The 13,483-nt window shown below is 46.4% G+C and overlaps 1 protein-coding gene across 1 annotated transcript in view; it reads right to left on the reverse strand.

Moving 5' to 3' along the window:
* Positions 1-13,483, reverse strand: part of LOC147727090 (uncharacterized) — a 681,874-nt gene that overhangs the window by 469,437 nt on the left and 198,954 nt on the right. Inside the window, exon 3 of the mRNA XM_086961139.1 lies at positions 7,147-8,373. Coding sequence (XP_086817265.1) covers positions 7,147-8,373 — 1,227 coding nt within the window. The remainder of the gene's footprint in view (positions 1-7,146; positions 8,374-13,483) is intronic.

The following is a 13,483-nucleotide window of genomic DNA, read 5'->3' on the forward strand; positions in this document are numbered from 1 at the left end:
CACAGGGATTGCCACTGTAGGGGAGATGAACAATTGTTACTTACCTGTAAACAGGTGGTTCTCCAGTATTGGTGTCTTTCATAGATTCACATGCTTGAATATTCCCCGTCGTTGAAGTGGGAGTCCCATGTTAAATGAAATAGCAATAACATACCAATAACCTATGTATGTAAATACATAACACATGAAATAATACTAGAAAATACATAATAAATACTCAAAAACAATTCCTACATAGGAATACATGGTAGAGAGAAAAAACACTTGTAACATATTCCAGTCATTAGGTAAGTCCAAACTACAGCCAATCAGGCGCCAGCTCCCTTCCAGAACCTTCTCCTCAGAGATCAGACCCTCAGATTTTCGTAGCACAAGAGTGACAAAAGAGTTGATGAGGAGAAGCGAGCCCTGAGGGGAGGTGGGTGGGTCGCATGTGAACCTATGAAAGACACCAATACTGGAGAACCACCTGTTTACAGGTAAGTAACAATTGTTCTTCTCCAGTATTAGGGTGTCTTTTATGGATTCACATGCTTGAATAGAATAGAAAGCAGTAACAGCCGAAGAGGTCCGATTGCTATATAACAGCATGGAGAAACCAATGAGACAATAATAATACAGTCATGTAAGTACTGATATCAATCATATAAAACCATAGTGGAGGAGGGAAGACAGAGGCTCACCTTGACAAAGTACTGCCTGTCCCACTGCTGTATCCGCCTCGATGATGGCATCTAGGCAGAAGTGTTTCGTGAACGTTTGCCTTTTGGACCACGTGGCTGCTCCGCAGATCTGATGAAGCGGCACACCAGCAAACAGGGCGGTAGAGGATGACATCTCCTTGGTGGAATGAGCCCTCACTGAAGATTGCAGAGGCTTGCCGGCCTGCTGATGGCAGAAGACAACGACTGAAGAAATCAAACGTGCAATAGTTGGCTTGGTAGCAGGGCGCCCTTTATGCATGCGTCCGGAGGCAATGAACAGTTGATCGGACCTGCGAAAAGGGGCTGTCCTGCTGATGTAAAATTTAAGGCATTGTTTGATGTCCAAAGAGTGCAATTGCTGCTCTGCCGGAGACTGAGGATCGGCAAAGAAAGTCTTTAAGAAAACTGGCTCATTTAGATGGAAATCCGTAGGCACCTTCGGCAGGAAAGTTGGGTTGATGCGAAGCACCACACAGTCAGGTTTGAATTGGAGAAAAGGAGGTTTAACAGTGAAAGCGTGAAGATCACTCACGCGACAAAATGATGTCAGAGCAAGGAGAAGGGCTACCTTCCAGGTCAGAAACTTTAAGTCCGCCCTATGGATAGGCTCGAATGGCGCCTTCATTAGTTGGGCTAAGACGACATTGAGATGCCAAGTGGGAGGAGGATGCCGAAGAGTTGGGAACTTTCCGAACAGTCCTTTGAAAAACTGACAAATAACTCTGGAAGAGCAGAGAGAGGAGGAGCCATCCTGCCGGAAACGAGAGATTGCCGCCAAGAAAACTCTCAAAGTAGCATGGGAAAGCCCGGATTAAGCCAGGTCCAAAAAGAACGGAAGTAGCTGCTCTGGAGTGGAATGGATAGGATGGATATTAGTAGCCACGCACCAATGACAGAAACTCTTCCATTTGAGCTTGTAAGTCTTAATGGTAGACGGAGCTCTGGCCTGAGCGAGAATGTCTCTGCATTCCGGCGAGATATTTAAATGCGCAAATTCAAGGTGCTTAGGTTCCAGGCCAACAATTGCAGAGAGGAGGGGTTTGGATGGCAAATCTGACCCTTGTCCATCGTGAGGAGGTCTGGTAGAGGATGAAAGAGGATGGGCTCGCACTGGGACAGAAGGAGCAACTCTGAGAACTATGCCTGTCGGGGCCATCTGGGGGCGATCAGGAGAACGTGGCAGGGCTGCCTCCGCATCTTCCAAAGCACACGAGGCACCAACGAAATCGGAGGAAAAGCGTAGGCGAATAGATCGCACCAATTCATCAAAACGGCATTCCCGCACGACCCGTGGTGGGGATGCCAACTGGCGTAAGATGGGCATTTCCGGTTCTCCTGTGTTGCAAAGAGATCCAGACACGGATGACCCCATTGTTGAAAAACGAGGTTGAGAGTTGGTTGATGCAACTCCCACTCGTGGGTCGATGACGCGGACCTGCAGAGGGAATCCGCTAGGATGTTGGAGACGCCAGCAGATGCACTGCCGCCAGGGTAACTTGACGACGGATTGTCCAATCCCAGATCGACTGAGCCAGCCGAGACGAGAGTGGAGACCTGGTTCCGCCCTGCTTAATGACATAGTGCATACTGGTGGTATTGTCCGTCTGAATGAGCACTGATTCCCCTTGAATCACAGGAAGGAACAACTTGAGTGTCAGAAAAATTGCCATCAACTCCAGCCTGTTGATCTGCCAGGAACGTTGAAGCAGAGACCATTTGCCTTTGATGGAGAGGCCTTGAAGGTGAGCACCCCAGCCTTCTAATGAGTGTGAGTTCTGGAGTGGTGGAGAGGAAAGAAGTTCCTGTCGCAAGGTTGGACGGTTGCGCCCACCATTGGAGAGCTGTTCTCATGCGAGCGGTGACACCCACAAGGTCGTTGAAAGAACTGGTGACCTGACGCCACTGTACGTCCAATCCCTCCTGAATGGGGCGAGTCCGTAGTCTGCAATTTGGGATCAGTGCAATACAAGACAATGCCATCCCCATAAACAACTTTAAGATCCAGACAGAAACGGACAGTCTTGCCCGAATCAGAGACACCATGCGGAGGATCTTTTGTTGACGCTCTTGGGACACAAATGCCTTTGAAAGTATTGTGTCGAATGTTGCTCCCAGAAAATTCCTGCTTTGAGCCGGTTCGACATGAGACTTGTCGGTATTGATGGCTAGGCCGAGAGATCGAAACACATCCTGACAAAGACGAGTGTGTTGAAGCAGCTGTTTGCGAGACTGTGACTTGAGGAGGCAGTCGTCCAGATATGGAAAGATTTGGACGCCTCGGAGACGCAGGTAAGCCACTTCTGGAGCCAATACCTTCGTGAATACACGAGGGGCGGATCGGTGGCCGCAGGGCAACACCTTGAACTGGAAGACTCTCCATCCCACCCGGAAGCACAAGTACTTCCAATGCTTTTGAAGAATTGGAACATGGAAGTAAGCATCAGAAGGTCGATGGTGGTCATGAAGTCGCCCATGGAGAGAAGACGCAGGATCTCTACTAGTGTAAGCATGCGAAGGATTGGCTCTTGAGGTACCTGTTGAGCGCTCGCAAATCCAGAATCGGTCGCCAATCTCTTGTCTTCTTGAGTATTAGGAAGAAATGGGAATGGAAACCTTTTCCTTTCTGAGACTTTGGAACCACTTCAACGGCACCTTTCTGAATTAGAAGACAAACTTGATGGAAAAGCTCCTTTAGGTGGGGAGGCTGGCCAGACGGTGGAGTGGGAGGAGGAATCTTGATGAACTCTAAAGCATGACCCTTTGCCACAATGTCCAGAACCCAGCGGTCCGAGGTGATGGAGGACCACTGAGAAAAGAACAGAGATATTCAACCTCCAACACTGGGGGGGATACACAAGTCATTGACGTTTGGGAGTGGATCCACTATATGAGGATTTTAGGATTTGGTCGGCTGCTGTCGGGTGGACTGCTGTTGGTTGGATGAGTAACGTTGGTTACCTTGGTGGTAGAAGCGATATTGAGTGTTTCCTCCACGAAAAGTTGAGGAGGTGCCGCATCCACGTGCACCCCGAAATTGCTGCTTCCGAAACTTTTTAAGTCCCCAATGAGCGAGCAGTATCAGTGTCCTTTTTATTGGACTGCAAAGCCTCATCAATGTGCGCTCCAAAAAGCGACTCACCGTCGTACTGCATATCCAGGATCTTGGATTGTACTTCCTGGCGGAAAGAGGTGGACCGTAACCAACCCTGCCTCTGCAAGACCACTGCCCAAGCAAGCTGACGAAAGCCAGTTCACGCAATGTCAACAGCGCAATCAATAATTTCCTCCAATGTCCTCTCACCGCCGTGCAGAATCCTTAAAGCTTCAGCCTTGGAACCGTCAGGGATGAAGTTCACCAGGGCAGACAAGTCTGACCACATCGGGCGGTCGTAGCGGCCTAAGATGGCTAAAGCATTAGCCGCCCTCACCGTAGTGGATGCCATAGTGGAGAATTTGCGTCCAAAAGCGCCCAGGCGACGACCTTCCCAATCCAGAGGAGCAGAAATTGGAGATGCCGGATTCCGGGAACGACGTTGTGCAGCTTGAGTGACCACTGAGTCAGGCTTTGGATGAGCGAAAAGGCACGCTAGAGAACCTACGAGCGCCTGTATTTTTTCTCAAGGCGAGGCAGTTGAGCTGGCAGTGAATTTGGAGTTTGCATGAGCTTCACCCCTTCAGTCCATATAATGTCTATGTTGGGTATAGTGTGGACTTGCTTGAATGGTTGATTTTTAAAATCATAAAGGAAACAGTCCTCCTCCCTCTGGACTCTAGGCAACTTGAAGCGCTGAGCCGCTCTATCCATCAGCTGATGGAAACTTGCCTTGTCCACCGGAGGAGAATCCCCAGGCTCTACCGGAGGAGGGGAAGGCGTTTGGATTTGGTAGTCGTCCCACTCAGCCATGTGGGTGGCGGCGTCATCGTCATCATCGTGGACTTCTCCCTCTTCCCGTTCCGGATTGAGGTCATCATCAACCGGGTACACCGTAGTGTGGATCTTCACTGACGTCTGAACCTGTGGTGAAGGCGTTGGTGGCAATGATGGCGGAACAGGGACAGGAGCCGCCGCAGCCGCAGGCATATGAGATATAGGCGTACCCTGTGGAGAAGGCGGGAAACGGCGGTTGTAGTCATCCAACATATGTTGGAGATTTGAGATGAGCGACAAAGGCAGTGTCGCAGTTGGAACTTGTACAGAGTGTTCGTCTGCCTGAGAATACTGGTCGTCGTCATCATCGTCACCGTAATCCTGGCACTCAATAATCAAATCCGAAGGACTGCGTGCCACTCTGAAGGAATCACCCACATCATTGTCAGAGTCAGAATCCTGCTCAGAGCCCGTGGCGAACATGGGCTTCGGAGGCTGTGGATCTGGGATGGATAGTTGGTCAACTGGCCGTTGACGACGATGGTGCAAGTGGTCGGCGGTGGAAGAGCCAGACCCGGTGGAAGAGCCAGACACGGTGGAAGAGAAGTGCACCAAAGGCAATGAAGCAAATGATGAAGGAATCACCGTCGACGACGCTGGCAGAGGCGTCGACGAAGTTGTTGCAGAAAGATCCACCGTCGACGGAACCATCGTAGACGGTAAGGTCGTCGATGAAGTCGTCGGCGTTGATGGAGCCGCCGTCGATGGAGCCGCCGTCGACGGGACCGACGACGAAGATGATTTCCTGTGAGCTTTCGTTGACGATGACTTTGCTGACGACGAAACAGATTTATTTGTCGACGACGAGGCAATAGGTATCGTCGACGAGACAGTCTTAAAGCTAAGCGATAGCTTAGTCGACATGGAAGACGTCGACGACGATCCGGAAGCGGATGTCGTCGTCACTGTGGCCGTCGACGATCCGGAGGCGGCTGATCTCGTTGACGGGACGATCATCAACGCTCCCGTCGACGATGAAACATGTTTCGGAGCAGAAACATGATAGGAGGCAGCAGAAGACGCCTGAGAGCCAGGTCTCGTGGGCGTAGAGGTAGTAGGAGGTGATGAAGACACTGCAGGAGCCACAGACAGGGAAAGTTTCTTCCTCTTTAGAAAAGGAGAAGGCATATCCTGCACACTACTACGTTTCGAGGCTGCTTTAGAAGGTAAAGATTGCAAACTTTCTGCATCTGACAGCGCCAAATCCTTATCCTTAAGTAGCTGGAGCCAAATGAGGAGACAGCCTTCTCTGTCCTTAAGGGTCTTTGTAGAGAAAGTCCTGCAAACCTTGCAGTTACCAACCTCATGGTCAGGATAAAGACAATAAATACGCTTCTTGTGGGGGTCCTCAGAGTAAAGACGCAATTTCCCACAAGAAGAGCAAGGTCTAAATAAAGACTTCTTACTTGAAGACATGCTGAGAAGACTGGAAAATTTGAAGAAGTTGAGAAAACTGAGCAGAGACTGAGCAGAGACTCCCTTCACACGACGTGCAGTAGAAAATCCGAGGGTCTGAGATCTGAGGAGAAGGTTCTGGAAGGGTGCTGGCGCCTGATTGGCTGTAGTTTGGACTAACATAATGACAGGAATATGTTACAAGTGTTTTTTCTCTCTACCATGTATTCCTATGTAGGAATTGTTTTTGAGTATTTATTATGTATTTTCTAGTATTATTTCATGTGTTATGTATTTACATACATATGTTATTGGTATGTTATTGCTATTTTATTTACCGTGGGACTCTCACTTCGACGACGGGGAATATTCAAGCATGTGAATCTATGAAAGACAGACTAATACTGGAGAAACACCAAGGTGCTGGGTTCAGAATGCTTTCTGATGCTGTGGAAACGTGCGAGTTACCGGTTGGGAACTTTCTGGTGCATGAGAGACTAGCTAGTGAGGTAAGAACAACTTTAGAGGGCAAGAACCTATAGCCATACACTTATGAGGTTCTACATTTACTATTCACACTAGGAGAGCTGAGGAAGCTACTGTGGATGCTGGATAAACACTGGAGGAAGTGTACATGGTATTAGGCCATGGAGACCACACCTGGTCTACTTACAAACCGAGAACTAGAAGATGGATAGTCATCGATAAATACTCTATTTAAGCTACTAAAATTCAGTTTTTTACATTGGATGTATCACACTCTGAAGACGCTGGGCAAAATTAACTCAATCTTAAAACGATAGCGCAAACGAAAATATTGGCAGCCATTTCATCTAAAAAGGAGAGAGAGAGACATACACATAAAGGTGATGCAGCAGAAAGAACTGAGATGGGGCCTGTAGGGACTAATTTTCAGATGAGAGAGCAAAGTCAGATTTGGAATTGAGAAATGCAGAAAGTTGAAACTGGTATAACAAAATAAAGCTATTTGGAGGATGCAGTCACATTTAATTTATGAACTAAGCAAACTGCTCTAACATGAGAACAATAATTCTTTCAAAACTAAGTCAAAAGAGCTACCAAAAGCATTATTGTCACAAACATGAAATGTACACTCACCATGTGGCAGTACGTCCTTTAGACTGTCCTGGGGCAACCTCTTCAGTTCTTCCTGTGCAGCAGTAGAATCAGGTTTATTCATAGTTGGGAACTTGTCTATTTTCTTCCAATGTCGTAATTCATTTATTCGAAGTTCTGTTAAATAGTCCTTTCCAAACAAAAACTCATCTTCTAAGTTTGGATAGTGCGAAGGGGGAGGAGGCTTTCCCTTCAGATCTGATGCATCCAGGATCCTTTCCTGTCTCATAGAAGAAATGAAGCCAAAGGTTTGCCCATAGAGGACCAAAGAACGGCGACATAACAAAATTGTCTTTTTAAGAGCAACCAGAAGTTCACTGGAACTGCTTGCGGCAGTGAGTGGATTCACTTCATAATTATTGCAGGCCTGAAACAAGGGTGTAGTCGCCATCAACATCAAGTGCTGAATATTCTCCAGGTAATTATTGAGAGGGTTTATGCTTTGCAAAAATTTTATCTTGGCCTCTGAATCATACTTGTCTAGAAACATTTCCATGAAGCCTTCGTCCAACTTCGGCCGCCTGAACCCTGGGTGACTTAGGCCTGGTTCTACTGTTGCGTAGAAGACTTTCCGATGCTCTTTCATGAGGGTACACTTGAATGCCATGAGCATATTGTTGAAGGTTTCAGTGTGTAGATCGCAGCATGACGGGTCATTTTCATAGACCTGTCCAACAGGCAAGTCAGCCCAATTTACTAACTGAGCCCCACATTTAGCATGAAAGTCCTCTTCTTTTAGCATAGCTTTAAGTCTCTGCTGACTCTGTTCTTTTTTAACCCTCATCATTTCATCACCCACTTTGTGTTTTAAGACTTCTTGGTGCATCATTTGTCGACAGCCAGAGGAACCTTTATCATTTATCCACTGAAACAGGCTTTCATTTCCTTTACCAAGTCCTATTTGATTTCCTTTTTGAGCCTGAATACTTGTGACTCCACCAGGCTGAGAAGAGTCACTACTGAACTGCCACTGACCTTGTTGGGTAGATCTGCTGTCTTCTGAACCAAGTGGGGGCCTCTGCCAATAGCCACTGGTGGAAGTTTGTTCCTGGGTCTTGGAAAATCCACCAGGTCTCTGGACATCAGTAGCATGCAAGGTAGCTACTACTTTGGGATCTTCTCTTTTGGTGAGCATGGAGCTGTCATAGTAATACCCAACCGGATTTTTAAATTCTTCTGTGTACCTTTGTGCTTGCGGTTTCAATGGATCTGTTCACAGAAAGAAAAGAGGAAAATCAGATACGAGGAAAAAACATGTCGCAATTAAATAAGGATCTGCAAAAAGTGTTAAATACATGGGACAAATAGTGAAAGGAGTGGAAAATTTTCTAAAATGCCTTGTGCACTGGGCATAATGCAGCATCAAACATATGCTAAGATTAAAGAATTAGGCTCAGAATTAGACAACTTGTGACCTTTTAAGTAATAATCTGAAAGCGAATGACTTCATTTATGATCAATCATTTTATCGGATTAATCCTCAAAACATTTGTGCATAACAAAACATAAGTAATAAAGATGAATAGGATAGGCCAGAGAATAAGGTGTTAAACCATTAGAACCTTACAATCCACTAAAATACGCAATAGTATTTTGTTCACACAAACTAGTCTCAAACAGCTCATTAATCTGGTGATAATAACCTTTGTGGTGGCGGATTTTTCAATATGTTGCACAACAAACCCAATTCAATTCAATTTGCTTGAATGCACACTGTTATAAAAAAAATGATTCTGTTTCTATTCAATGGTCACTTGCCCTCAAACACAGTGCTTCACTAAATATATTACGTTCCTTCATCTTTGACCCTAGATCACTTCATCCTACCACAAACCTGAAACAATAACTGTTTTAGGGAATGACAATTCTCAGAATAACATGACAAGAGAATCAGGATTTCATTAAAGACACGGAGGTTAACATTATGCCTAATCTTTTATTGTTACTCCTGCCAGCAGCACCTTCAAAGAATCTTCAAACTATACAACAATCCAGAATTGGAATTGCTAACACTAAAAGACTAACATGGAACTTTCTTCCTCTTTTTTTTTTTTTTTTAATTTTTGAAAACCTTTATTTGAGGAAATGGATGCATACAAATACGGGCCTACAACCCGGAGGCCGGCCACGGAACAGAACTGGAAAGCACCATCATCAGTTAAAGGCACAGAGTGGTTAGATGATATTACCTAACGCTGCAAGTCAATGTTATCAACCAACTAGAACCACTCGATTTAGGATTAGAGGAGGTTAATTTTATATATTTAAAGAATAAAGGATCGGTCGTATAGGCAGCAACCTGGAGTACATGGCGGGGAATAATCCAACTGTTTCGTTGCAATACAGCAAAAATACAGTAATCAGAAAGGTCCATAGCATGCAAGACACAGGTTCGCTTATAATTCCTCAACGGTAGTTTCCACGCCCGACCACCTGTACCCAGAGACTAACTGAACAGCAATTCCGCAGTAATAAAAACTCATCAGGGAAACAGATAAGTTGCAATCACTATACATCCCGACCCAAGAAGTAAGAAAACAAGAAAACCAAACAGAAAAGAAGTATGGGGACTCCACGCTATTGTACCCGCCCCTCAGTGATAATGGCGAGCAATAATACAAAGAGCGAACGTGCTTGGGGGCGGAGCGATAAATTAGGGAGAAACAGTGCCATGAGTACCATGTTACGTAAAATACCTATTCCTCCCCTCACAGTTACTCACCCCGCGCGGGGTTACACACAGTAGTGGAGACCCAAGAAAAGGATACAAAAGAGCCATAGAAACAAAGAACAACCTAATAGACCCTACTCCACCCATCCCACCCTGCAGCCCTGCAGAAGGCTACGGCCTACCCCCCCCAACAGCGTGCCTGTCGCCCTAATTATGAACCCGAAATATAGAAAAAGAGAGTATAGAGAAACGGAAAAAGAAAGGGAGAAAGAAGAAAAGCCTGGGGAGAGGAACCATTAGCAAATGGTACGGCCCCCGCCTCCCGCCCACTTACGCCATGAGTGATGCCCAAAACGAAACTGGCAAGTGTTCAGCAACACACAAATACGAAGGAAATAACAAAGTATCACAATGTAGGGCAGTCCATAACTCCATTCACCAATCAGTAGTCCTCCGAAAAGAACCGGGTTCATCCTAGTCCCTTCTTAGCCAACGTCGCTATGTGCGAAGATCCAGTGGGCATAGGACATGGCGATGAAGAAAGGCCATGGAGAAGTTGCTGAATTATCAATGGAAGCAGCCAATAGAACCCCCTCTCCCGAGGACAATGCAGAAACTGTTCACAACAGTCGTATATACCAATGTCAATGAACTCCAGCGGTTCCACCCGTTCATGAGTCGGATCATCGCTACCCCAACCAGAAAGCGGGGAACAATCAGCGACCGCACCGGGCCCATCCGCGTCCTCAAAAGCTGGCCCGGGAGCAATGGAGGCCATTACATCCCTCTGCAGACAGGAATCCCGGACCAAGGTCGACCTCCAGGACTTCAAAGCTTGCAGGACGTCGCCAATCGTGGGTTCGAGCTCACCCGTACAGGCCCAAGCGGAGTGCAAGGGCAAGAAATCGGCATCCCTGGACCCTGCACGGGACATGGCAGCAGCCGCCATTTTGCGACAATTACTCCATCTCTCCGGACTCATCTTCCGGGGTGAGCTCAACAGCAGAACCGCGGCGGGACCCCCCTCAAGCGCACGAGCAGCACCAACAGCGCTGAAATAGTGGTCACAAGGGAGGGGGACCCGCCGGTGACACCGCTCTGCCAAAATCCCTCTTCGCCACCAAGCGAAGGAGCCCGGTACGGCCGGACGGCAACGAAGGGGGGAGCCTCCAGACACGGCGCCCCCAACCCACAACTTGCCGCACACCACCTCTGGAGCACCGGACGAGTGTCCCAGGCACGTTCATTTGCCTCCGGGCTCTTCGCACATCGGCATCTTCCGGCCGGCCCCAGACCTCTACCCGAGGCCGCCGCCGACACCGTCTCGCCGGCAACTCGCAAAGGGCGAGGCCCCGGTCTCAACCCCGGGAATGCCGCACTTTCCGGGAGGACACTGCTGTGGATCCACCGTACACCGGACCCACCAGGATGGATGGTAAGTCACTGCAAAGCTCTGCATATAAGTTGGTTTCCGTTTTGGGCAGGATAATCGACAGGATATTAGATTGTAGGCAGGTAGGGCGGCGGAGCCGAGCTAACGTGCGGTCATCTCGTTGTCGAGCTTGGCTCCTCCCCCTTTCTTCCTCTTTTAAACGCAAAACTGCGAAGCTATAGACTCGTTCTCCTCCATGCAACTTTTCAAGGACTTCTGCACCTTACATCTGCGCATCTGAAAAAAATAAAAAAAATTAAACTCTTAATTCTCAAAAACCTCCAATTCTTCCTTTCACATACAAATTTAATAAACCCTCTCTATGCTTACCCCCTTCCTATTCCTTGTTTATCAAATCTTTAAATTATTTAAAATTCTTTTTTTCTTCTTTCCTTTCTTTTCTTCTTCAAGCTCCTAGCGTGAGGCGGCGGGGACAATGTTAGCCTCCGTGTTTTTATTGAAATCCTGATTTTCTTGTCATGTTAATCTGAGAATCATCATTTCACTACATGTCCGGAGGCTACCATTATGCATGTTGAAAGCCCTTTAACACTTCCGACATGTGCTCAATTGGTCTAAAATAATGTTTTGCAAAAGTACCCACATTTGACCAATATGTCGCCTTCAAAACGTTCTCTAAACTTACTCCAGACCAACAAGCTTTATTTACCATAGCACGCCTCACTGAATGTGCTTTATATCGCTCAACATTCACTACAGCTTCTTTCATTGCAAACTTCACCCATCTTGAAATTGTTGTTGTACTTACCGCTCTAAGGTTTAACTAAAGATATCAATAATTGATGCTCCCAAGCTCTTCTCTTCTCCAGAACTCTACACTCAAACTCCCTCAAACATTCTACTACACACAGATTCTAACATTCATCATATCTTGGGTAAAAACCCAAACTTGTCATTGATTTTGACCTCTTCCGAATTTAAAAAAAAAGACACCGTCTGGTCCAAATAATGTATTACTTACCTCCGGACATTTGACATCCAATAGCCTCTTACATGATACCAAACATGACAAAGTTGCTAACTTAACAGCAATATTCTTGTTAGACAAATATTTGTTTGCTGGCCATTCCATGAAAAGTTTTAATACTAAATTTACATCCCATAAAACATCCGACCTTGACTTAGGAGGTCTCTTAATCCGCATGCTCTTCAAAATTCTAAATACCAAAGCATTACTTCCTACAGATTTACCACCAACCACTGCTTTCCTCCGACTCCGAAGGTTGCCCACCAAGAGTTCGTTGTTCTATAACTTAAGCCTTTTTTAAAATTCTCAACCAGAAAATTCCCAACTTCCACCACAGGCACCTCCACAGGATCCCAATTCCTCTCCATTTACCAACTAACCCAAAATCTCCAAACACCTCTGTATCTTCTTCGTGTCCCAGGTGCCCTAGACTCCTTGAGTAACTCTGCAGCCCCTTGCAAAAGTCCCTCGAATACTCCAGAACTCCTGACACTTTCCAAACAAGGTGGTTTAAACCTTTTTTCAATACCAAGGATGTTCTTACCATACCTCGTTGAACAACAAACCTTCTCTTGCCTGAATCAAAGTAACTTTGCATGCCAATTCCAAAACTGCCGGAAACCACACTTGAGACACCCAGAAAGGGGTTACCCAAACCAACAGGCATCTCTCCTTCCACACCTTCAGAAGAACCCTCTGTATCATTGCAAAAGTAGGAAAAGCTTACCACCTCATCTCATCCATTTCTGTTGAAAAACATCACCTCCGCTCAAGGATCTGGCAACCATCGGAAATACCTTTCCACCAGAAATGTGAACCTTGTTGCAAACAGGTCCACATCTATTGGCCCAAAGTGCCCATCTATCTTTGTAAAATAAACTCGATTCAGCATCCAATCGCTGTAATCTCCTACATGTCTCGAGTTCCAATCCGCAAGCACATTGAAGCTTCCTGGGAGGTATTCCGTCCTCAGAGAAATCTTGTGCTCCAGACAGAATATCCAAAAATCTCTTACAATATTCGAAAGACCCTTTGATCAGCAACCTCCCAGCCTGTTTATGTAAGACACTGCCGAACTATTGTCCATTTTTATCAAAATGGTTGGACCCTGAACCTCCTTCCTTAAACTCCTCAATGCGTGCAAACCTGCTGTTAATTCCTTGCAATTTATGTGCACACTTCTCTCGAAATTTGACGTAGCAGCACCTGTCTCTTTCACTCCCAACTG

The sequence above is a fragment of the Lissotriton vulgaris genome, chromosome 3_1 (assembly GCF_964263255.1).
Source record: "Lissotriton vulgaris chromosome 3_1, aLisVul1.2, whole genome shotgun sequence".
In the NCBI taxonomy this organism is placed as follows: Eukaryota; Metazoa; Chordata; class Amphibia; order Caudata; family Salamandridae; genus Lissotriton; species Lissotriton vulgaris.